This window comes from Gymnogyps californianus, chromosome 6, assembly GCF_018139145.2.
Source record: "Gymnogyps californianus isolate 813 chromosome 6, ASM1813914v2, whole genome shotgun sequence".
NCBI classification, from domain to species: domain Eukaryota; kingdom Metazoa; phylum Chordata; class Aves; order Accipitriformes; family Cathartidae; genus Gymnogyps; species Gymnogyps californianus.
Genome location: NC_059476.1, coordinates 40272278 through 40299137, shown reverse-complemented (window position 1 = coordinate 40299137; position 26860 = coordinate 40272278). Strand labels below are relative to the sequence as shown.

Here is a 26860-nt window from a genome sequence, read left to right as displayed (position 1 = left end):
TGTATTACGACAATTAAAATTGCATCTTAATTATCACCATATTCAGAAAACAAAAAGGAGCACAGCATTCTGTTACATTTAGGGTTGAGTCACCAAAGTACCACCAAACTACACCACTGCCTCTGGACTTTCTAAGGTGAACTTCTTCTTCCCATAGGTGTTATTTTGCTGATACACACACTGGTTTCTCAGTTGGCTCTTTATTTCATGTAACTATATATTACCTCAAACAGCATGCGGGATGACATAAAGCGGTACGAGCAGTACTTGAACATCTAGGAGGCCACAGCCGCAGCAGGCAGTGGCAGCGCTGCCTGTGCACCCAGCTGCCCGGTACCAAAAGCAGTGGAGTGGAAACAACAGGGAACAATGGCACAATGGGCTCCTGCTGCTCCCAGCTGCAGCCGAGCAGTTCGAGGCGGGAAACGGCAAGGGGCACCAGCAGGTACAGCAGCAGAGCCCCCCGGGATGTACAAAGCAATAAGAAATCCCAGCCTCAGAGATGATTCCCTGCAGGGCTCCTAACGTGAGGATGCAAAAAAAAGAATAGACATGTAGCTTCTTGAAAGGTCTCTGCTGGCCTATCTGCTTTGGCTTTCTTGACTGAAACACTCATGCTAGTGGGCAGCATTGCACGTAGGATTGCAAGTCCAGGATTTAAGGGTAACACACGATGACACAAAACCTCAGCGATGACTGCGAAGCCAATGACAGGATCAACAGACATTATCTCACCCAGGGCCAGCCAACACAGCAGGCTAAATGTCTGCCTGCCGGACACCCTTTTCTCATCCCTGTGACACACTCAAAGTTGACAGCATTGCAGACAGGTAGAGGAAATCACTGAAGTCTCTGCTACATTAGGATATAATGTAATCTTTTAATCAATATAGCATCACACTCAACCTTCAGCAGGTCACAGCCTTTCAGAGCACTACCTACAACTTTCAAACCACTTTTGCCCAAGGATAGCTAAAGAACCGGAACAGCAGAAACCAAACCTTGCAACTAGAACAAGAAGGGAGATGAAGAATAAAACCCAAAGCTGTAATATTCAAGTTAATCACATTTGCATACAATATTAAACACCAAGGGGAGTAGGTGAAAAACTCAGGGATCTAGCTGCTTTATAGGATAATCTCGATTCTTTATGCACACAGGCTCAATGAAATATGAAATTTCATGTAAAAAGTCAAAAACTTGCTCAAAACCAAGAACTAAGCCCACAATAGCCTAAACAGAATAAATTAACTGAAAAGATAAGTGATTTAGGTGTATTAACAAAAGTGGGGTTTACCTTCTTTGTTAGGAGTGCAAGCTATTACTGCTGTTAGAGACTGAGCTACTTTATGGAGGACCAACCATTTTTAACATGGAAGAGGTTGTACACAATATTCATCCGCTGAAAAGCATGTTAGTTAAGTTACTTTTCTCCTGAAGTAATCAGCATTCTGCTTCTTTCACACACAGCACAGTGATCCAAAGCAAATTTCCAACGCAGAAGTATTTAACTTCAATTTATCTAAACTGATTTGATTTGAATTTCTTTGTCATAGATGCTTCCCTCCAACAATGGAAACTGATCACTGTTGCACTAGAATGAGCAAATCTTCTTAATTCATCCTCCTATAGTATTTTGAGACAGACTGTATACTGAATACAGGATAAACACTTGAAATACCTCAAAAAATCGTGAAACAGAGATCATCTCCTCTTAGAAGTTTAAAAGGCAAATTAATATCCATCTGTTATTTGTTGAGAACATATCTATCTCATTCTGTATTTTCTTTTGAAATTCTGAAAAAGTCATCCTATGAAGACTGCACTTTTGGAAGGTGCTTTGCATTCCATCCATATGATGTCTTGATATATCCATATATTAACTTGCAATGGTCAGACTCCACACACCAAAACTCAGCATATAAAACAGACTGTCTGCACCCTCCTAGGGTTTAGAGCTTAAACTCCTCTCAAACTCTGTTTCTTTAATCACTCGTTCTACAGTTTCTATACACAACTGGATGTGTTCATTAACCTCGCAAAGAGTAACTATCAAACTAAGTGACACAGTTAAGAAAAGTGCTGTAATAACCTTCTCTACTGAACTTCAAAAGTAACACACACAAAAAGATAAATAAAGGCTTTATGCAAAATACAAGGTCCTAAGTATTTAATGACAGGATTTGGAACAAGGCCAGTTTTTACTGTGATGACATGAAAAAGGAAATTAATTGACTACACAAGTATATAGATTAATAAGGTTAATTAAACCTACAAATACTGAATGCTTGAAACGATAAGTGATTTGAATAACATTTTGGGGGCAAAAATAGGAATCAAAACCAGAATTAAACAGAATTAAAGTTTAACAGCTGCCATAATATACGATTCTATAAATTCCGTCTCCAGCTGCCCCAGACCAATAGAGCTTCAGAGTTAACAAGATTTGAGAAATACGGTCTAACCTATACAGAAAGGAGTACAAAACAAGATTTATTTTATTTTCCTAAGAAATTTTTTGCATCCAGCAGTATCAGCTTCATTACATTAACATTTAATGTATTGAAAGTTTTGCAAAATAGGTGCATATTCTGCTGCACCAAGAAGTGGTTTTCTTGGAAGGAAAAGTAGCCTTACAATGACAGCCTTACAGATTACAAAGACGCATTCTTGGTCACTATATAAGCTCTGCTCAGACTCACTTTATACTTGGAGGAAACTGGGCTTCAACATTTGACCTGCAACCTTTCCACAGCAACACTTCTAGTGACCTTGCCCTGAACAGACAAAGTGATTACCAACCTTCCCAGTAGCCCTACATTTTTCAACAAATTAAATGTTCAGCAAAGTTGGTCTGACTCGTACTGACCTAAAGCAAATCCTGCAGAAACTGTGAGTCACGCCGGTTCACCTCCCAACGGCTGTCCTTGAAATGAGTGTTCCAGTCAAGCGAGTGCAAGGCTCCAGAGCCACATTCAGTACACATTTACGTTGTATAACGGTGTCAAGGAAACTGTACAGTGCTCTCTGGAGCGGCACACCAGTGAAAAAACACTGGGCTGCCAGAACTTAGGACGGTAACCCTCCTCATCCTTCTAGGGCTCAGGAGTACAAGTCAACCATTAGTTGCACTAGGAAAAGCAGTAATGAGTTTTTATGTGTCGGGGCGAACAGAATTGTGACAGAGATATTCCTGAACTTGAGCCAACAAAATGTAGCACTAACAGAGTAGGTCAAACTCCTTTTTCAATATCTTCTTCAGACATTTCATTAAGTCTCTATCCATTATTTTTACTTGAGTACATAGGTACATTTACTGAGCAATGCAAACATAACCCAGTTTTGTTTTCTGTTTCTGCTAATAATGTTTACTTTGCAGATGGAAATTAATGTGCTGATGGACTGAAGGCAAAGGGTTGCAAATAACCACATAAATAAAACATTAAGTGTGGTTTGGAGATGACTTTTACAAAGATTTCCTCTAAATTGTTCTGTGGCTTTATAGCAAGATGCATGTTTGAGAGCTGTAAACCATGAGCATATGCCAAGCTGCAAATACCCAAACGTGTCTCTAATATACAATTTAGTATGCGTCCATATGCAAGGATGGCTCGAGTCACATGTGCGTATGTGCAGGGAATGAAAAGAAACTGGTTAAAAGAGACAAAGTGATCCAGCACTGAGAAGCTGCATTTGAGGTAATGGCAAAACAGTCCCAGAGGAGGTATTTATTTAATGGCTCTAAATAAAATTTGTCCCCATGTACAACTGAAAGTACTGTTACTGCTCAAGACTAATTCTACTGTGAGCAAGAGATAAGTGATAGAAACTTTACTGCCTGCAGTTTTACCATGTTTTATCTCTTTGCTTTCATTTCTGACCTTCAGCACAACAGCCGTTTATGCCACGATGTGTGAAGTTAAGTGTGCTGCGTAACCAGGACCTGGGGCAGGACCTCCAAACTAACTTGCACTGGTGATCTTAGGCAGAATTGTTTCAGCTTGCACGAGGTGAACAGGTAACGCACTAATCCACTGCATAGCTTATTTTCCATTTTCAATCATGGAGTTATGTAATTGTTCTTACAAGAGAGCCCTTCAACATGGGTCATACCTCTGCCACAGGAAATGAGGTAGAAATTAAGATACACAGATAAATTAAAATAGGTTATTTTGGTTTCATAAATTTAAAGCAGAGTAAGAACGGCATATAATTCTTAAGGTCAGTTCAGGAGTTTTTCTGTAAAGAGAACATATATAAAGTCTCTTCATGGGCCAAGGAAGTCTTTGACCTTCAGGCAAATTTACACAAAGATTTAGGTGGATAATGTTTTTTGCCATCCTCTGTCCCTTCTCAGGTGTCTCATTTTCTTGCTCAATATTCTCTGTGCCCTGCATAGTTTATGCTGTATATAGAAATGAGAGATGTCTAAAGAAACAGAGTGGATTTAAATTACTTATGTGAAATATTATTGCATTACGGCTGCATACTCCAACCATCAATGCATAACTAGTTTAAACATCTGAATCACAGGAAGGAAGTTACTAATAGAGAAGTGGAAAACAGGACAGGAAAATGATAATAATATAAAAAGGATGGAATTAAGTACTGTAATAGGTTTAATGTTAATCAGCCTTTCTAGTGATAATTATTATTTACCACACATTTAACTGTTTTAAATGACAGATTTCTCAATCAGCTATTGTCTCTCTCAGGGAGCACAACAAAATACCTATAAAAGCAGAAGGAAAAATCAGATAAGAAATTCTCAAGCTGAAAGGGACAGAATATACAGACATTTAAACTTAACTGAGAAAATACTCTCCTCAACCAAGACCTCAAACAATCTCACAAGTACTCAGAGTAGACAACTGAAATAAAAACTCCCCAAACCAATTCTGTTTTCAACACCCCAGTGGTACTGCCGTAGCCCCTGCCCAAGAAGTCAAGGAACAGAGACTTCATGCTCCGCTCTGTATCCTCAGAAAGTGGAGAGAGGTCCTTCCTATAAAGGGGACGAGCTCCTCTATCATGATACCCACCAACTTTCTGAAAAGTAGCCATGCAAAGCTGCAGCTAACACATACAACCGGAAGGCAAAAGGTAGGTTACCCGCCACTACCAGGCTCCCAGATGAAACCAATGTAACTTTAGTAGCACACAAATTTGTTTCCACTGTTTTGCTCACTTCTCAAAGGCAACAGGGAAAGGAGGGAAATGTCTTGCTCTAACCGCCCGGGGGGGGGGGGGGGGGAACTGGGGGGGGGGGGGGGGAGGGAATTGAATTTCACTTGTAGTGATTCTTTTTTTCCCTGCTATTTGTGGTTATTTTCAAACAGAGCCTAAGGATTTTTTTAATGTACTTTTTTTAAGAGTGTACCAGACAGCAAACTCAACCTAAACTATTAACTAGCATGTTTGGGGTTTTTTTTCAGGAGTAAAGTCAAAGTAATTTCCCACAAAATGGGACAACAAGCAAGTACAAACTGGGGTTATTTGTACATTTTCACGCAACTGCACTCAGCAAAAAAAGAAAAAAAAAATTAATCCCTTATTATCCTGAGGGTAATAAAAGCAGAGGCAACTACATGAGAGCACTTACACTGCTATACCAGAGATTCGCATTTTTGTAGAAAGATGACATGCTTCATAAAAGAAATACTTTCTTGATCACCTATGAAAATAAGCCTGAGTAGAGAGTTAAGTGCAAGCCAGTACTTATGTGTAAATGATTATAAGATTGTACAGATTCACTGAGGTCAGCGTTCTTCTTCTAACCTACCTTCTCTGATCAGAGAAAGTGGTTTTTATAGACTAATCATATCTGACCTGCGTCATTTTCCTCTGGGAACTATCACAGCTGATCGTCATCTCACACCAGAGAATCTCAAATGATTCTTAAACCAACAATGAGATAGGGTTACAAGACGAGTTTGTTCCACATACAGAGAACAAGCTAAGTATATCATCAAAATCACTGCATTAGCAGTCAAAATAATAAAAAAATAATTAAAAAAAAAGGTCTGTTTTCCATTTGAGAAGGTATTTATAAAGCAGAAGCAAACAGCGATCAGGCAGCACATACCCACCTTCCTGGCCTAAGGAAACCCATGGGTATTTGTGGCACCACAGACTTGGTGGCTACTCATAACTCCACAAGACAAATCGCTTTTCTCACACTCCTATAACACTGAATGAAAGACTCTGTGCCTGCAGCCCGGGCAAAATAACAGGGTGAAAAACTTCCCAAATACCTCAGCAGCCTGAAATCATTATTACTGGCATTATCACAGTATGCAGAAATGTTAAGATGACTCTTAGCTTTTTTTTTATGTCAGTTTGTTTATAAACTCAGATAGTCTGGCAATGTAAGATTAGTTGAAAAACAACCCCTCTCCCAAAACAGCCAGAATTTTCTACCCTCCATCTCTGACCACATTATAAACTCAGAGTCTGAAAGTAACCACGTGTTGACCTTGCAGACAGAAGTGTGGAGGAGGGAAAAAACCCTCACTCTCAGAACTCTTATGTTTTCCGAAATAATTTTAATTTTTAGCAAAGGCAAGTTTAAGGCCTGACTTCCCCACTACTCATTTCCAACTTCATAATGTCATTCTAGAAGGGACCTGTTCCAGATCTACTTCAGGCATTAGCTAAGTTCAAATGCTCTGCGCAATATTTACATCTAAACTTTTCTTCTTACCATTTCTGCCGTTATGCTTTTTTTGTCTTTGCAATGTTTCTAATCTGCATAATTTCATTGATCTGATCGATGCTCTTTATACAAGCAGTTGCACAGCGTCAGTGTGGTCAGCAAAAGGTAACCGCTGCGATGGGCAGTAGAGCAGCAGGAACATAATAGTCTCAGACTGAACCTGCTTACAAAGAAGCAATTTGTGTCTCTGCTAAGCTAATTCTGGTGGCACAGGCTAACGCAGATGGCCTTGCAGAGCCATCTTCTTGCTTTTTCCCAGAAGGAACAATTTACTAAGGAATTTGTACTCCTGCTCTTTGCACGCCTCCAGGGTCTGAAAATATTTGCAGTTGAAACACCAGAAAGTATGAGCCCTCAGAACAGCACATTCCCTTTGAACAGAGAAGTACTTGAGCATTGCAGCTGTTTTAGAAAAGCACAGTAGCTGCTCTACTTCAACCCAAGTATCATAAACTCAACTCAGGCAACTCAGAGCATCCTTAAGGCAAACTTTGGGTACTGAAACCATTCTTTTCACACATGCTGCAATCTTATTTAGCAACATCTTCTGCCTCATGTTTCCTGGCACATGCACCTTTAAGAGGAAAAACCATTTAGAGACTCAGATACTTTAAATTCATAGCACACTACTTTGCCCGATGCCCTGCACAACAAAGGCCATGTGACGACCCTAGTGATTTATTCTGGGGCTAGAGTGCTTATGCTTTAGGAAAAAAAACCTTTGATTTACATTTTTTCAGCACTGTATGTATCTCTGTACCTTAAATATCAAGTGACTGTACTGTACTCACAAAATCCACGTGTTTATACATGGAGTTAAGAGTTTATGAGATGTTGTAAATACAGCTCCTGACGTCAAATCCCACGCACAGCTCCTGAGCTCTACCTGCCTTTTGCTCATTCAGGACAACAGTATGTGCTCTCTTTTTTTTTTCCCCCCACACAGCCTTGTGCATAGCTTGAAGGAACTTAATTACGTTTAAAACTTTTATCTTTCCCTCAAATCCTGCTGAAAATGTCCCCATGGCTCTCATTGATGCTTTTTAAGCACTTGTAGCCCAGACTGATGAAAAGACAACAGTAACATTCACAAAGATCCAAAGATAGCAAATGCAGCAAGTCAATACAGCTCAAGTAGGGCGTATGCCAGAACAGACACTGAACTCTCTCCTAATACTGTTAAATCACTGCTACGTTCAAATGCTTAATTCCTGATTATATTTCAGAAAATGGTATTTTATTACTTAAGTCAGCTGATGAATTTTTTTTTTTCCCATACTCCCACTGCCTTCTACCATCCTTGAATGCCGACCTCCACTAACAGCATCTTGTCTTCTCATCCACCTGGACTGGAAGCACTCAGGAGCACGGCTGAGATCTTAGAAGAATTACCACCCAAAAAAGCCTTTTTCCATTAACTTTGGTGCAACTAGGATTCACCTCCAGTCGGCACTGAAATGTAAATCAGTGCTTGCAAACTTTAATTAAACTGCTTCTCTCTCTAGGCCTGTGTTCAACGCATTTTTCACTGCTCATTTGCTCTACAAACAAATGACTTAGGCTTCTGTAAAAACCAAAAGGTTTTATGACATGGTAAAAAAATTCTGGTTAGGTTCTACTGAACTGTTTACCTGTTCTCCCAAAATGTTTTACTTCAATACCCCAGTAATACAGGAGAATATTTTTTTCTTTTGAGATTTTTCAGATGAAAAGGTTTTGTAAAACTTCAGATGAAACAGCTGAACTGCAGCTATACATCTAAGACAGGCCTATCATTTAGTGTTAGCAACTTTTTAATAGCTATGTAACTAATGAAGTGGATGGCGATACACAAATTCATTTCCAGCTGTTTTCAGTGCACTTCCAATTTGTATTAACAAGACCATCTACTGCTAACAAAAAGTGAGTTAACAAAGCTAATAAAAAGACCTGAAATTACCTTTATAACGCCTTCCCCAGGCCTCATATCTGTATAAATCTTGACATTGTATGATATATTGGAGAAGGTTGGGGAATTATCATTTGCATCAATCACCAAGATATTGACTGTCACTGGGACACTCTCCTGTACACCATCAGAAGCTGTCATCTTCAGGGTAAAAAAAAAAGGCAGAACAGGAACATATTTTAATGGTGTGTTCTTAATACAATTCCAACTATGAGAAAATACAGTACGACAACTAAAAATCAGCATTTCATTTTTCATTTTTGTCTGCGCTTACAATTACAGGAGGCTTCAGCTGAGCTTGAGCCTGCAGTGTGCAAGACTCGGGGCAAACACAAAATGAAACAATGCCTTTAAAACATACTGTGTCCGATTAGCAGGAGAAATGAGAGGGAATAACTGTTCCCCAGGTTTGGGGCCAGGATCTGAGCTGCAGTCCATGGCTGGAAGGGCAGAGCCCGGCCCCAGCTGTGCTGAACACCCTCAAGGAGCAGGGCCTGGCCACAACTCCTCACAAACCTGTCTAACACTGCAAGTCTCACCTGGGCACGGCCACACACAGGAGCTGCTATACATATGTTAAACCTCAAAGACAGCATTTTAAGGTGGGACCTTAAAGAGCTAGAGGCTTTCTTACTCCATAGAGGAAATCTGAGCTCTCCTTTCAAATGCTAAACGGACAGAAAATATGGAGGCATTGATTGGGAACCCCTGCAGAGGAAGAGAGTTTCCCTACAGCACATTTACAAATTGCTTTAGGGCTGTTAAGATGTTTACTCACAGACTGGGAAATGTCTGAGGGAGTATTAAGTCCATTTAAGCTTTTTTTTAAAATCTTTTTTTAAATACTGCTGGCTGTGGTTTATGTTAGTCTAGTCTACTTTTTAATTTTGTACTAAAATAAAGTGGAAAGGCCACTACAGGTGTCATGGTCCTACCTCAAGGGCCGAGAAAAGAAAAGGCAAAGGTGGCCTCAAAGGCCATGCCGGGTACAAAAGAGAAGAGTCAGACTGTGTCATGGGAGGGTGGTAAGGAGCAGGATACAAGCCTGGGACCATGGAGATGATGCCGGTAAGGGGATCTAAAACGTTGCTATCAAACCAAACACATGCATTTTGGAAGAGCACACTACCCCCATTATCAACTCCCCCCCCTCCGGTATTGCTGCTGCTCATCCTTCACTGTTTTTCTTCTTCTGTGCCATTTCAATGATCTACAACGATGTTGTAACTAATGATTTTTCAACACTTGCTCCGAACAATGCCTAATGTGCCTTCCAGTGCATTTAGCTTACCGAGAAGGTGTAAAGCTGCTGGACTTCTCTGTCAACAGGCTGCAGCAGGGTGAGGTAGCGGGTGATGCCACTCTGAGTCACAGTGAAAAACGTATTGTAATCATTCAGAAAGAGATGGAGCTGGGGATCCTTGGTCTTTAAACAATAATAAAAAAAGAGCATTTTGTTATAAATTCATATATACCATTAAGTTTTCAATTACTCAATGCAAGTGCTTGTTTTAGTTGAAACCTAAATAAGTAGAAAGTACAAATACTGTGACTAACTGAACCTACAGAACTGTAAAAAAAATAAGTAAAAAAACCCACTGCTGATCTAAAAATCTAATCTTCTTGATGAAAAAATGTATTAAAAATACACTTAAACCTATAGAGTAAGTAAACCCAATGGTAAACAAATACCTGTATCTGCTAGTTTTAAATGATGGGGTTTTTTATCAAAACAATAATTTTTAAGCCAAATATAACTTACCAATATAAGAAATCAGATTCAAGCATTTGTCTTCAACCATATTAAAAACAAAACAAAACTTATCTTGATCAATGGAGCAATAAAAACAGTTAGATTGATGCAATGAAAAAAAGATAATCATATGTATTGAAGCATCTCACTAAAGAGATGCTGTTCAGGGATTCTCTTTAGATCTTGAAAAGAATCAAAATATATTGATGCAGAATTATGAATCTCCCAGTTGATCAGGTGAAAACCATAGTAAAGCAACTGTGGTATAATTTTCAATAGTAAGTAACATTTTAAGGTAAAGAGGAAAAAAAAAAGGCAAGTCAAGGCATTGCAAATTTGTTACTCATTACTTCCCTAGACAGCCTGCTGGGAACACAGATTTCAGCAAGAAATGGTGCTGCAGTTCTAATGCTGTGTGCAAAACCATGCGACAACATAAAGACAGGGCAACGCCTCACGAGATATCCTGAGCAACCACTCAAGAACTCATCCTTCCATTTCCATCCTCTCTCCTAGCATGGTTGGCAGATTATAAGAGTATGGGGAAGAAGAATGAAATGTTCCTTGGAGATTATAAGAGTATGGGGAAGAAGAATGAAATGTTCCTTGGGGAAAAAGACTGAAATTAATTTTGGGGCAAACAAAATCTCAGCTAACAGAAAGGGGGAGGAATGTTTCTGCCACAGACAGAATCAGAAGTTATTACTGCGTTCACAGGGAACAGAGCAAATTAATTAAAGTCCAGAACCTCAAGCCAGTTCCTTCCAGTGTGAACTTACCAGATGGATACAAAGCTGCAAAGTGGACTTCCTACCCTTAGTCCTTACCCTGCAGCCTGCTGGATGCCAGCACAGAGCAGGCAAAAAGGGTGTTTAAGCTCTGTATGCCCTGGTGGTTCTGAAAAGCCCCACAAATTAAGGCGCTTTTCTGGGATGTCCGTGTTGTTGAAATGACAGAAACGCGAATCGTGACCAGGATGAAACATCTCAACATCTTCCCCCATCTCTTTAAAGATGCTATTGAGTTATTAAACTGATTAGACTGCAAGGGTCACTCTATAGTTAAATTTTAAAGCAAACTACATTACCTTTTATTGCCTACAGTATTCCAACAAACATTTCTGTGTCCTTGTATGTAATCTGGTTAATTTAACCTGACTTAATGTGCTACTCTCAGTCATTAGTTATTTAGTTTATTTCTGTTATATGAGGCGAGGTTACAGAAAAGGAATGCAAATGTGATTGGGCAAAACACAAAAGGCTGGGAGACGAGTCCTATAAAAACTGTTTTGAACTGCCCCAAATAATGTGGAGATGAGGAATCAGAGGACTAGTACCATGAATAAAACATAACAGAAAATCCAAGCTGAATTCAACAAATTGTCCAAAAAGTAGCATTACATTCTTCTTCTCCGAACATTTTCTCAACCTGAATCCAAAATGTTTCCAGAAGGTTAACTCCTACTCTGTCATTACTGTCATTCCTACACAACTAAAAAAAGAAAACAGACCACTGGAAAGTTCACCAATCCCTACAGTATAGCAAACATAAACACTTGAGCTAACTCTAACATGCACTAAGTGTCATAATGAACAACTATGAGGACAGATTAGTACAACAGAAGGAGAAACTTATTTTAGCAATCCAAAATACTCTAAAGCACACATTTTGAAAGGCTAAGATTATACTATTTAAATGAGCTGAAAGCTATGTGAAAGAAATATCAAAGTGTTCCAAATGAGTGGTTTCCTATTGCCTAAAGCTTTGCTGCAACTATGCCAGCTTTCAGTACAATTATAATTCATTTTACAGCTAGCAATGCAAACGGCAATCTCTTTCTTCCATGAAAAATTACAGAAGGCAATTGCCATTAATCGGTCACTTTGTAGACACTTTGTAGTCAGTCAAAAATTTAATTTACAAAAACCCTGGTTAGTTGTCACAGTTCTTGCTTGCCATGCCATTTTGAACGCTAATAAACAGTATGTTTTTCCTAATTTGTTCCTGAGAAAAACCAATGATGGAGAGCCCATATGTTCCCAAAGTAATCTATCCTATTCCTTAGCTATTCTTGTATCAGAAATTTTATCCTAATGTGTAAGTTAAATTGCCTTTACTGCAATCAATGCCTATTTCCACTACCTTCCATGCATGTCGGACCTACAAAACAATTTACTTCCTTAATCTTGGCATTGTTATGCTTTTACATATTTATCACATTTTATGCTGAAAGAAAGTCTGCTCGACTTAACTGTGAACATTTTACGTGGCAGATACTGTGAAAGAATATAATTGTGGGAAACAATCCATCTATGTTGCCAACACTATTTCCAATACTTTAATTTTTTAAACTATTATTTTGGGGTCTAGACTTAAGCATTGTGATTTCTGACTACATTACTGGGTCATGCTTGTCTCTGATAAATGGTTTAGCATATAATTTACAGCAGAAAACTATCAGAATCCACACAGAAGAGTATACATGCAACCTGCAAGGACCATTTCAGGCATGCAGTTCAAACCTGATACGGTTTACGTACTTCAAACTGACCAGTAGGTACTTTTTAAATTTAAAAAAAATACTTTCTGTAATACTTAAGATTTCTATAAAGACATATAATTATTTAATGAACACAAAGCAATCACAACGTAACCATGGTACAACTTTATGCCCTAAATGAATTTGGTCCAATGTGTTTAAAGGTCTCTTTGCAGGCTTCACCAAACAAGTGACAGTCCCAGTCTCAAACACCAACAGGGCAGAGAAAAATGAAGGAGGACAGAAGGAAATAAATGAATAAATCACACAATTAAAACAAAAAGTAGTTTTGCAAACATAATACCCAATACCTACAGGAATGGCACCTGGTGCAAGCTACAAAGAAAAACACATGATACAAAATGAATACAAGTAAAGAAACACAAACCTGACACTGACGGACATCATAAAAGTAGTACATTTGGGGAAAAAATGGTTACAGACAAAAATACAATAAAATGACATGCAGAAAGTGCTCCAATGCACTCTTAATAAACAAAGCCTGGGTTTGAATTTGTTCTGCTTGAAAATCTCTGGAGAAGTTCCTGAAAGTTTGAAAGCCTGTGCGGATGTTAATGTCACATTTCTGCTGCTCCTTTCCTCCCATAAGGGCTTACAAGCTCTTCCTAAAGCAAACAGTTTTCTACAATTTACTGAGATTAAATCATAATTACATGATATTGTCAAGAATGAGCAGACAATGACACATATTCTGTATGCATTTCAACATCCCCAAGGACTTTTTAGAGGGAATATACTTGGCTGTTAAATTCTCCAGGGTAGCCAGCACAAGCTTCAAGAGTATCACAACTGCTTAGGCTTCCTGACTGCTAGCACACACTTGTCTCCAAAAAGCTGTAGCAATAACAAAGATAATTTAATGGCACATCTTGGTTTTCCAGCATTCTTCATGTGGAGGATGATCAGCGGAAACGCCCATGGAAGAGAGTTGTTTTGTTGAAGAGATGTTTCCAGCATTTGCCCTCCTCATTTCTGGGTGAAAGTAGAAAATCTTTTCCACTCGTGTCTTTCATTGGAAGAAAGTGAGATTCACAGTCTTGAAGAGTTGAAGCAAGTGAGACTCTCAGTCCCACTGACAAGAAGTTAGTTCTGAATGCATGCTGGGACACATTAAATGCTTTGGAACACATGCTGGTACACCTTATAAACATGACATCAATTTTGCATTCTAAGGAGCAATGCACAAGTTACCTTACACCTCAAGTTTATTCATCAAGACACTGCATGTGGTATTAGTAAGCACCTTGGTAGTTGAGTAGTATGTAATGGATATGAATGCTGATTAGCTTCTTTCAACTTGGAAGCTAAATCCTGGGGTTTATTTCTCTCTCTTTTTTTTAAGAGACATTCAACAAGATTTGGCATACAAGGCAGTAAGGCGGTTACTGTGTAGCTTTTTCACCAACCCTAGCCACCAGAGTAGAAGAAATTAGTACTCTCCTGTGGAACAAAAGAGTAAGGAAGCAAGTGGCATGGGAAGTCTTATGTAAACAGCTATCAGATCATACTGTTTAAATTCCTCATCTCAGCTTTGGTTTACTCAGGTCTTAAGGTACTCGTGTGGCTTAATTTAATTTATGCCATTTAAACAGACCACTTAATTATATCAGTACTTGGCAGTGCTGCTTTAGTTAAAGGTCTGTTTGCAAAGTCACATCTATAAATTAATTTTTGGAAGGTTTATAGCAGGACTTTATTATAATTCCCACAGCGTTTAAATTTAGAATGTGTTTTGTTTTTTTCTTAAAATACACAGTTAAGATGACTGCTTTCTTCATGCATTTATCTGAGGACAGGGAGTTATTTTAATATGAACTATAATCTCAACTGATTTGTCAATTAGAAGACTGAATACATTATGTTTAGCCAGTGTCACTATTGGAAACTAACATGCACAAGCACGTAGAGGATATACGTCAACTTCTCATCGGCAATCCCTACTTACTAAATACATTAATTTACTAAGATACAATGAGGCCATCAGAACATTAAGACCTGCAGAAGTTAGCAAGCGTTACCCGTGCTTACCAGCCCACCCTGGGCTACCATCTAGTCCCAGCGAGAAGGTACCTGTCATTTTAGCTTGTTTGGCCGTTTTATGTACGAGTTACATGCAATTGCTGCACTCCCAGTCTTACTCTGCTGGAAGTCTCATGCCCACAACAGGTTATAAGCACTACATGAATCACTGACACGTGTATTAACACACAGGCAGTTCAACTTGATTCTCTACTCCCTCACATCCATGTTACACCTGCATCATTTCATAGACCTGGAAAAAGCTGTGCTGGCATGAGCAGGTGATGCCAAAGGAATAGGAAATTGTACAGAGCACTTCCACCCGAGGACGAGGCTGATCATTGTCTCTGTGGCTGCAGGCAGATCTCTCTATGTCCTGAGATAAGCATTCTGGAAGGAGAGAGGATGCATCACCTCTGGCAGATCTGACGGATCAGATCTGGTTGGCCTTAAGCATCAGCAAAACATGCAAGAGAGAAGACCGATATAGTTACGGAATCTGGCACCAGGTTCCCTGAGTAGTTCAGCTTGCTGAGACAGAGCAACCCTTCCCTCCCGCTGGAACTCCCAGGCTTGGTAATGAGCACTTACGGCCATGCTGCTGGCCCTTACCCCCCCCATACCTAAGGGAAGTGGCCTTGCAGGTACAGAGCCATCCTAGCAGCAAGGAGAAGGACGGAACATGAGGGCCACTGGCCAGGTTCCACCGCAGCCCATCTTCCCCGGCATGCGGCATCACAGCCCAGCAGGGCCAGAGATCTTCATTATTTTGTCCTCACTTTGGGGGCATCGGGTGGGGTGTCAAAATTATGTCATTATGCCACATCATTTCCTAGTCCAGAAATCCTTGGCAGTTACTCATCACCCAACACTGAAATACTACACTTTTTCAACAATAAACAAAAATAATTCACTGGAAAACTTTTGGCTCTGTCTCATTTTGTGTCATGTGACTGAACTAGATTTTCACTAACTTAACCAAACTCCTGTTATTCATTATCCAACGAAAATAAAAACATGATGTAAAACAAGTGTTAAGTTCACTAGGAAATACTTTTGGGTCCTTGAACGGTCACTTCCTGTGGATATGAAATTTCAGGTCTATTTGTACTGAGACACAGAAATATTTAACAACTTCTAATCAGCTGCCTAAAGCAGCTTGTGTTCAAGAATGACAAACTTGTTTTTCATCGTCTTTGGACGCAGATTAAGTTATGTTAGCGCTCCCAATTGAAATATCTGCTGCAGATGGACAGATTTTTTATTATTAGTGATGCAATTAAAACTACAAATATTTGGGCCACACCTATGTTGAAATTTCTAGTGCAGGCAAACACAAGTGTATTAATGAACCGCCCTATTCAATATCCAAATGTTGAGACAACTTCATGGGAACATGCTGTATGTACTACAGAGAAGGCACAACAATAAAATGTGGAGCCCTATCGTCAAACTGCTTGTGATGAATTTCAGAGCATCCCTCAAAACGTGAGGTATTGAAATTGTACTGACAAAATCAGTAACAGAAAGCACTTTCGGTGGGGAACCGAAAAGTTTGTATTACAAACCCCATGAAGCAGTTTATATTAAAGGAACAAATTACTCTTCCACGCAGAAGTTTTCAAAATTGAATATTTGCAGTTTGAGAGTATACAAATATCATGTGCTATACTAACTATCTGGTAGCTACACGATTCATTCAGAGAGTCCGCCCAAATTCAGGATTTAACAGTTCAAAGTAATCTTAATTTTCAGTCTTGTATATGATCTAATACGCAATTACATCAAAGAACCTTGTATTATCAAATCTGCCTTTGACATCTTGTGGGTAGAGTTGTGCAACTGCCAGGGAAAGGTTAATCAGAGCACTATTAACTACAACCTGAGAAACCTCTGGAGGTTAATGAAGACCAAAGTCTTTCTGTCATTCCTTTAGTCTAACAGTATCATCTCCAGGAAATAGGAGAGAGTCCCAAAAAACCACCAGCATGGAAAACTGCCACGTACATTTAAGTGTCTGAACTAGGACACTGAGTTCTCTTTCATTAAAACAGTTGCTTTGAATTATTTCAAGCACAACAGATTCAGCCCCTCCCTCACCAGCCACGCTGCGTGACTTCTCTTACCACTGTGGACTTCGTACGCACAGCCAGATTTTCCTAGGTCATTGCAGCTACAAAGCCTTGAGGGCAAATATCTCAGTCCCTGGAACGTCGGTGGACTTGCAGACAGAGAAACACTAGCAGCACACTGTGAATTAACAGCGAGATTTTTGTACTGTTTTGGCTGTCCATCGCCTAAACTGGCAGTGTAGCAACCCAGGCAGAAACGGTTCACAACGAGCTCTCCAGCTTGCCAAAAACCCTATTCTGAGTTTCAGACCATACCTATCTAACATGCAAGTCTATCGGTCTCACAGACAGACTTGCTTGGTTTCAGTCTTCCACTCTTCAGGTGATTAATAGCCTCTCTTTCCATTTTTGTAAAGTTAATATGCAGTCACGCGTGTTATAAGGCAGGCATAAATAGTGCCCTAAAATTCCAGATTTCTGTAACAAACAGATATGCACCAAGGCGTATTTGAACCAAAGGGTTCTACTAGGTACTTTCATGAAGGTGTGGATAAAACAAAATAGACAGCAATTCACTTAGGCTAAAAACATCTAAAAATATCCCCATATTTTTTTGTTTAATACACATAAGGATCACAGAACTAAAAGCAGCCTTCCGAGAAAATCTCTCAAATTAGTAGCTTAAAAAGGACTTAGAACTGTGGACACTAACTCATACGATTGGATTTCTGTTGTGTTCTGACACACATTACACAAATAGATTTTATACAACACAATCAGACAATGTATTGTAAATATAAACACATACCCAATGCCTGCACACCTTTCTTATTCCTATATTAAGCAACCTACAAGATCCCATTAATTTGATCAAACAAGAAAAGTGCTTTGCTTTTCCTAAAAGCGATGCTGAACAGGAGTATTTCACAAATAATACAAATCATCAGCAATGCCCACTGATGATTGCCACATGCACTTATTCCATACCTTTTATCCAGCCCCTAAGCAAGCCAGATCCAACAGCCATTTCCACTCGCCTTCCAACCGATTTTTATGACTGCCCATAAATTGCCTGAGATATTTTAATGATAGGAAGGAGATATTCTACATAAGTTTGGGCTTTAAAATAGCTTCTTCGGACAATAAATCACTCCAATGCAGACAGTGATGTCAAAAGCATCTTTCAGTGACAATGGTCTCTCATGTTTCTCAAAAATAATGAATTTGCCTCCGTCAAAAGTGAAACTTTCAAAAACAGAAGATTGTTTTCAGACTGTCAGGTTAAGACCTTTATTAAAGAGTATTGGCATATACTACAAATACTACTACAAAACCTATGCCTACAACTTAGCTTTCATTATGTATCTGAAGATAACATGAGAACAGAAGAACAGAAACAAAAAAGAACAAAGGGGACAACTGGAGAGACGACAGTAATTAGAGGAAAAAGAAACGTTATCAAAAAACACATAATAGCAACAGCCTTGGTGAGAACAGAAGAAACACTAGCCCTACAGGCGAGGTATTGTTACTACTTGGTCACTATTCTTTTGAAGAGGCCCAATTTTTTTTTTACTATGAGTAATGTTAGTACCAAAGCTGGGCAGAGCAAAGAATGGACTGAACTTTTAGCCTCTTGGCCTCCTATTCCTCCTCTTCCTGGTTTTTTCAAACTAGTTCAAAAAACTAAACAAAGTTCAAACTTCCTTCCACTTCGAGCTTCTCTCTCCCATTTCCCCACACTGTGTGGCAGATTTGTCCTTCTCACAAACTGCATTTTTTTCCTCTTTGCACTAAGCATTCATCATCTCTAACAGAACACAACCTTAAGGAGAGCTGAGTAAAATACAGATTAGTTTTTCAGTTCAGATGCACTTTCAAATCTATTTGAACTCAGAACGAAAACAAAAAAAAACACCCTACAGTTACGAAAACTGTAACAATGATATTAAGATTTTTTTTTATTTATTGATCAAAACAGTTTTGTCTCAATAAAAAACAACGAAAAAAGAAAGAACTCTGAAAATAATAAAAATGTAAACACCAGTATGACACCATAAAAGAACACAACATACCTCCTCCACATCGTTGTCCAACACTACAATTTGTAGCGGAGAAGTCAGATTCTGGTTATCAGAGATGGTCGTTCCCACTGGGGAGGATTCAAGGATGAAGCCCTCATACGTAGATCTTGTGAAGTAAGGCTTCTGATTGTTCTCATCAAGGACTTCAATATGCAGATTGGCAAAGGCAGGAAGAGGATGGCCGTTGTCTTGTTCAGCCTAAAAAACCACCTCATTGTCAAAGGCTCTCAGCCAAGTACAACTACAAACAGTTACTAACTGGTGTCCGCTTATATTTAAGAATTACAATCCACTTATAAAAATGAATAACATTGTACAGATCACCCTATTATGAAACTTAGCATTATGAAAAAAAGAAATATCAAACAAAAATTACCTAGAAGAACAAAAAGACTTTCCATCACAATAACCTTTTAAATAGTCACAATGAAACTCAAAGCTATACAGCGCACATGCAAACACAGTTCCTTAAACTATCTGTATTGAGAGTTTTCAAAAATCTTCGAAGGATGAAAGAAAACTGGAAACTGCTGATTGTACAGCAGAACCTACACCCACACGAGCAGCAAGAGTTAAAACCAAAAGATGACAACAGTACACATGGATATATGGTACTTGCTACAGATTACTGCAAGAGCATATTCCCTGGATATGACTCTTTCTCCCTCTCCCCCCAAATCCATCTTTCTAGTGTTAGATGAGTGGGATTTTAATTTTGGTTTTGCCTATTTTGAACGTCAAGCAAAATTCTTTACTTCAATTAATAACCTCCACTTTTCAATGGCAATGCCTCACCTATCAAGATTTACTCACTGACACAGTTTCACATGATTTATTCTTATTTTCAAACTTCCTAAACATTAAAGCACTAATTGCCCATTCCAGTGTGCTAATCCAATATAAATGTATGATGTTGCTTTCTTTTTTTTTAAATTTACTACCTATGACTAATTAAACAAACAAGGGAAGTAGAAGACAACAAGTAATTTGTTCTTTAACTTATAAAGAGCAAACCAGTTTTAATTATAGTCCTGCACATGTCCCTGTAGCAAGGCAATAGTAGGGTACTCTCAGACAGTCGCTTATTCCTATGGCTTTATTGCCAAAATCTGTAAGCACACAGACCCTGGGACTGCAACAGTAGCGCACTATTACCTTTCTGCAGACGTGGGAAATGTATTGTGCAATAAATTTCTCAGGTGTAAAAATATTTCAGAAGAGAGAGAACAGTACCTACGTTATTGTTGTTAACAGTACTTTTTGTTTGCGGAGATTTTGTTTTCATTCCGGTATTTCCCCCATTTCAAAACAGATAATTCCTCATTTTTCAAATCCAACATCCGAGGAGCCTTCTTCTGGAAACACGCCATTTTGATTTTATCAACTAGTTATTTTTAATTTCTTCTTTAGACACTTTTTTTTTTGTCTGCAAAATGTTAATTCTCTATAAAGCTTGGCTTTATCTACCAAGCAACAATAGTATGCTGTTGATGATAAAAACTTCCATTTCAAGTAAAAAGAAGTATAAACATCAAAACTGTTATTTTGTTCAAAGTAGGTGATGACACCTTTAGTAATTCATAAGAAACTCATTCAAAACACTCATTTCTTAGGAAAAACATATTTTCCTCTTTAGAATACATCAGGATTACTCTTGACCAAGAGATGGGCAACGATACTGGCACGGATTTAAAAGCAACCACCAACCTATCTGCTTGTACGTGGCTATTTTCTGACTCATGAGGATAAGGTCAGATCTGGCAAGTGGATTTACGTAAGCAGGCGCTAGTATCTGAAATTAATAAGGCTTTTCCTAGGAGATTAATTTCTGCTAAAGAGACAAAATTCTCTTGAAGAAATTGGGAGTTCCGCTAGTTAATTCACTGGCACATTAAGATTTCAGTAACCAGGGTGCAGGAGGCAATGTATTTATCTACTGCTGTTCTTACATGCTTCTAGAATACAGGATACTAGCAGTGATCAAACCTGTAATTGCCTCAAATAATTACTACCACATTAAGTATGAATATCTTTTTTTCAGCCAGCTTCAATTATTCATATTCAAATAAAACAGGAAAATAGTACACTAGGCTCCAGTCCACCCAAGGTGACTGATGCTTCTGAGTGATCCCAACCAATTTTAAAGAGATTGGCACCAGCTGAAAAGTCTGCCTTCACACCGGTCATTGCAAGAGAATCACATATACCGGTTTTATCAGCATTTAGTTAGAAACCTTCCGATTGCACTGAATCGCATTCAACAGAGCAGCACTCAAACATCCTTGGGGAAATCCTGGTCCCATGGAAGTTAACAGCAAGGTATTTCAAATCCGATATAGTAGCAGCTGGCAACAGCATTGGAGACTGGGCAAGTGATTCCCAAACGCTGAACATAATTTACAGAAGTGAGATTTATTTTGAAGTTGACGCTCCACTGAATGAAAATAAACTTCATGTGTAAAAACTAACATCACCAAAATTACTTGGAAGTACTCTGGCTACTGACCCAGTAGGATGAAACTTCAAAAATGTCTTGATATAGACAGTTTTTGCCTAAGTTAATATACTGAAAGCATGAGGAAAATCTCAGAAAAAAGTCCGCTCTATGAGCAACAAATACAAACTGACCCAATTCTATTGCATAAGCAGATCTATGGCTGAGCATCATTAAATACGCTGTTCCATTTCAAGAAAAATAGGCCTCTTCACAGTAAAAAGTTTACACACAGCTGTTGCAAGTTTCTTTATAAAAAACCTTGATGTTCCTTGCAACTGCTACAAAGAGATTCTAAAAAAAGGAAAATGCAAAGAACAGAGGGTCGCAGTCTTCTTAACAGTTTGAACTGCTGCAATAATGGCCTTGCTTTAAAGCATAAGTGAGCACAGACTCCATCCTGGGTTAAAAGAGGAAATATTCATCTATGCAGGGTGTTTACTACATCATCACCACAGTACTGCAGTGTCTTTCTAAAGGAAAAGACAGTGTTCTGAATTATATACGGTCAAACACAAAGAAGGATGTGTGCTCCTAAGATTGGACTTAAAATTTGAGGCCCTGGAGACCAAAATTACAATGAAAAGGATTTTTTCCTCAGCGGGCACTTCAACTCAGAAGCACTTCAACTTTGCAGGTGCTTTCCTTTTTGTTTACCTGGTTGGGTACACTGGTCAAAATAATTAACTTTGGCCTCCCCATTTGAGAATTGGACAGAATTAGGCAGCTAATCCTTCAGAAAGTCACGGTCACTTCCCAACTGCTTGTTGCCAGCAACAAGCATTTCTGGCAGCACCAGGACACAGTGCCAGCGCTGCACCAGGACACAACTCAACTTCACTCTTTCACTTCCTTAGCAAGTGCTCAACCGCAAGGCTACCATGTGAAAACCACCACATCCAACTCGCCTCTTTTGCCACTTAATTGTTGTTTCCAAAGACACCTGTATTTAGGAAAAAAAAAAGCAAGCCTTGGAAACCGCCAATGGAAGTGCCGCCTTTCCACAACTAATCCAGAAATTGATGTATCAGGGTAAGGACTGGAAATCCCCAAAGCATCAGAGCTCAGCTCTCGGGGTTCAGTGCTCAGGCACAGAAGGTGAGACAGGTACAAATGCACTCACTCTGCTGCCCTACCCACCTAGCTCTTCACCAGCACCAAATAGCAAACCCCAGTGCCAACCTCAGGACCTGAAATTCCTCTTCAAGGGCCAGGCAGAATTAGGTACAGCGGTGTCTAATCCCTTTGCATCTGACCTTATTTCCTACTCGAAAAGAATCTCCTTTTACAACAGCAGAAGTAAAGCAAAGCAAAACACTTCTGGTAAGAGAGAGGAAAGTGATTTAAAAAAAAAAAAAAGCGCTGAAATTCTAACCAACTCCCAGTGTACCTTCCTTTAGTGCTTTTTTTAGTAGATTTGTAAAATTTCTGCTTTTCTAATCCAACCTACCTACTTATGGGACTGTCATTAAAACTCACTTTTAATCAGTTTTATAGACTAGTGCTATCACTTTACATTGAAACTGCTCTGACCAATACAAAGGATAAAACACAACCTCCATAGAGAAAAGTATCTATTTTCTGATCCTTACAGTACACAAGTTACATGTCAAAAAAACCAGCTCTAATATTCATAAGAGCAGAAAGATATAAGCTCTTCCTCTCTTTGAAAAGATTTAGCTGAAAGCTGGAAGGGAGAAAAATTGTTCATTTCCTTACAAGGTCTCTTCCAGAGTTGTTCTGTTTTAAGCCACTGGAAAATACAAATAACTGTTCTTTTTCCTTTTGGTCTTCACACATAATGATAGGTCCAACAAAGCAAATTAAAAACTAAAGAAGAAATTAGTAAGATGCTAGTTACAAATACTCACTTAACATTTTTGTTAAGAAATCATTTTCTCTAACAGCTGCCACATTTTTCTTTTGTTTGATACACAGAATTTCATGTAAAATATGAGAAATTGATTTGTTTTCATATATTACATAAACATATTCCCAGAAGCAATGCTTGGCTAGGAGCAGTTCTTATACCTTTGATGCATACCCTTCATAATTTTCCAAAAATATACAAAGCCTGTAATATTGTCAATTTTTGCTGCGTTCCCCTATTGCTTTAACTTTTTCTTGGGTTCTTTTGGGGTGGTGGGGGTTTTTTGTTTGTTTTTGTTTGGTTTTGGGGTTGTGGGGTTTTTTTGGTCTGTGTTTTGGGTTTTTTTTAAGAGATGAAGTTACATGTAACGTAAGTTGTTCCAGACATTCAATGCTGTTAGAGAAAACAGTTTTTCCTCATACTGGCCTGTTAAATGCTCGCTTGGGCTTGCTGGCCACAGGTTGAGCATCTCTGCTTCCTAACACACATTTTGGAACACAAAGAATAGAAAATTTATATTTCTTTCAGAAAGGAAGCCACTAGTATTTAAGACACACAGCATTCTAGTCCCCAAAAGAACATGCTTTGCTGTCAAAACAATGAGTGATCTTTCAAATAAACCCAAGGATGTTATATGAACTTAAATGGACTCCACAGCTCTTCAGTGAAAAGAGCAGTCTGCAGCGAAGCTGGCTAGATGATTTAGATTGAAGATATACAATCATAAGGAGGCACTAATAGAGCGAAAAAGAACAAGCGTGCAATGAAGCCTTCATCACAGCGACACACACGGCGATGAAGACTTTAGACTTTCACATTGTTATGAATACTACCTATGAGAGAATATCAGGTACCTTCACACTACCCCCAAGATACACAAAAATGCAGCACAGAATTATACTCTGGCAACTACTGCTTTAGTTAAGTAGTTAAGAACATCTAAGGGAAAAAAAGTTCAAAATAATGTGAAATGCATTAATTCTCAAATCAAAGACATTTAGCTACATTTATTATGTAATCTGCTGCTTGAGCAGTTTAAGTGCAGTGCTGAACATTTACACACAGTTTGCAGAATGCTTATGTTTGTAGCAGGCAACACACAATTTTAGCTTTATGGAAGATGACTAGAGATGACATGAAACCAGTCTCACCAGAGAGATTGTACAAGGAGTGAAGAGCAACTGACTGGGTTACCAACTTGAAGAAATGTTCTATACAGAAACAACATGAAGTTCACTTATTGAAAGCATTAGACAAAACAGTTCCCCAAAAGAAAGGAGAAATGAAAGCAATGTGATAGACTCCCTATATCTTCAGGACAATAAATAAAAATATGGAATTTTCTTTCATGTTGAGCTATCAGGGATCTGTTTGGCGACACAAAGTAACCTTTGACAACAGAACAACCTCCACATGGACACTGATGCATAGGCAAGACTCTCTGGTGCTCCTGCTGCACCACCTCTGCTCCCTGTGCTCATTGCCACTGGAGGAGGGCAAAGCACGGGAGAGCTGGACAGACCTGTGGTGGGGATGCCTGGACAGTCTGGGGGGGGTACAGTTGCCGAGGAATGCTGTAGGCAAAGACGACTTAGCAGGCCATCAGCATTATTCAGAGCTGGAAGTACCCATCTTCTCCATCCCACACACCCCAGGTTCACAATGTCATCTTCCACTGTGCAAAGCAGTACAGTCTTGTCTCAGAGAAACATCTAATGGAGAGCAAAACACAGTCACCTTTGCTTAAACTCAGGGTTCTTATTTCTCCATGGATTCACAGAATGCAACTTTCGCACTGCGCCCTTGTATAACACTTCAGGAATACTTAGTCCAGAAAAATCTGTCATAAGATGCAAGAAAACCAAACAGTTTGCAGTTTATCTAAGACACTTCCATGTTGCTGCTTCTCCACAGGACCTCAGAGTTGGCCTCCCCAGTGAATTTTAATAGGTTAATTAGAAATTAAAAACAAACAAACAAACAATAAACCAAACCAAAAAACAACAAAAACCCCAACGACTCCTAACAACTGGTGGTTATGGCTCAAGTATTCAGCAGAGCAGCCAGACACATGCTGCACAACTTTATCTAACCTGCCATACAGAAGACACATTTTCTCTTTCCAGCTTTGATTCTGTTTTACCTCGCCAGCCCCTCGTGTCTACGCCTGCATCCTCTCCAGCCGCTGGCCTGAAGCAATGCAGGGTCCCTGCCTCTCCATTTCAGCTGTTATTTCTGAGCAGTGTTAATTCACAGCTTTGACCTCCTGGGAAGATGGCTGCCACCTCTTCCAACCCAGCTAAAACTTATCTCAGCACCATCCCTTCCACCATGCATTCAAAACCTACCTACAAAGGCAGAAGTAGCATTGTGTAAATACTACCCTGTCTGTTCCCAGGCTCTACCCATTACACTTTAAAGGTCTTTCTCAGCATCCAGTGAAGGTAATGGGGGCGTATGTCAAATTCAGATTATCTTAATTCAAACCATTCAGCTCAAGATTCTTTAAATGGGATTTCTGTCAGAGTTTGCCAACTACGACTACCATAATGCTGGGGTCAACAAATACCTGACATCCAATCACCATTGCATATAGGAAACTGTTGCCTATAGTGCAATAACAGACTTGGCTGCAGGAACAGATTCTCAAAAATCCTGGTTGCTACATGGAAGACAGCACAACTCTAATTTCACATCCTTAAGGTTACAGTAAGATACTATTACATTCGCTATCTGTCAGTCCTACAATGAAATAGCCTGGCTTTCTTTTCTGCTCTTTATGACTTCAGTACTCATACAGGCATCTTAACTCCATGTAGCTGGTAAAGAGGAAAGGCTGAGACAGAGCCACGAGAATAACTTCAGAGTGCAAAGCTGAATGTAAGTGAAATACAGGGGCCTAAATCCAAAGCTCTAGCTCTCAGTCTCCCTGCTCAGTCGCTGCATAGCACCGACAGAGTCTGGATGCCAGGATGCCTGTTTTCTTTTCTGCATGTAATGCCTTTCAGCATGTTTCTGCACTTGCAGAGAAGTGCTCCTCTGGGCAAAGCAACCTTTATCCCTCCATCCAGGCCTGATGCGAGTCCAGAGAAGGTGCATTACTTCCCTGTAACTGCATTTCTTCAAGACACACTGTTTTATGACAAAAATTGCAAGGTACATACCTGCAAGCACCATCAGCTGATGCATTTCAGGCAGTATCAGCACCCATAATGAGCATGTTTCATGCCCGCTCCTCACAGGCAGTTTCAGCATCAATAAAAAAGAAAACCAGGCTTCTTTCTCTCCACCCTCCAGTCCCAATAGGAGGATGAGCAAGTGGAGCTGAGGGGAAAGGGGTGCATG

At 39.3% G+C, this 26860-nt stretch overlaps 1 protein-coding gene across 5 annotated transcripts in view; it reads right to left on the bottom strand.

Moving 5' to 3' along the window:
* PCDH15 (protocadherin related 15) overlaps positions 1–26860 on the bottom strand; it is a 419295-nt gene that overhangs the window by 181495 nt on the left and 210940 nt on the right. For all 5 annotated transcript variants that reach the window (XM_050898730.1, XM_050898731.1, XM_050898732.1 and 2 more), the window contains 3 exons: positions 19143–19349; positions 9955–10089; positions 8655–8804 (listed from right to left, as the gene is read on the bottom strand). In XM_050898730.1, coding sequence (XP_050754687.1) covers positions 8655–8804; positions 9955–10089; positions 19143–19349 — 492 coding nt within the window. The remainder of the gene's footprint in view (positions 1–8654; positions 8805–9954; positions 10090–19142; positions 19350–26860) is intronic.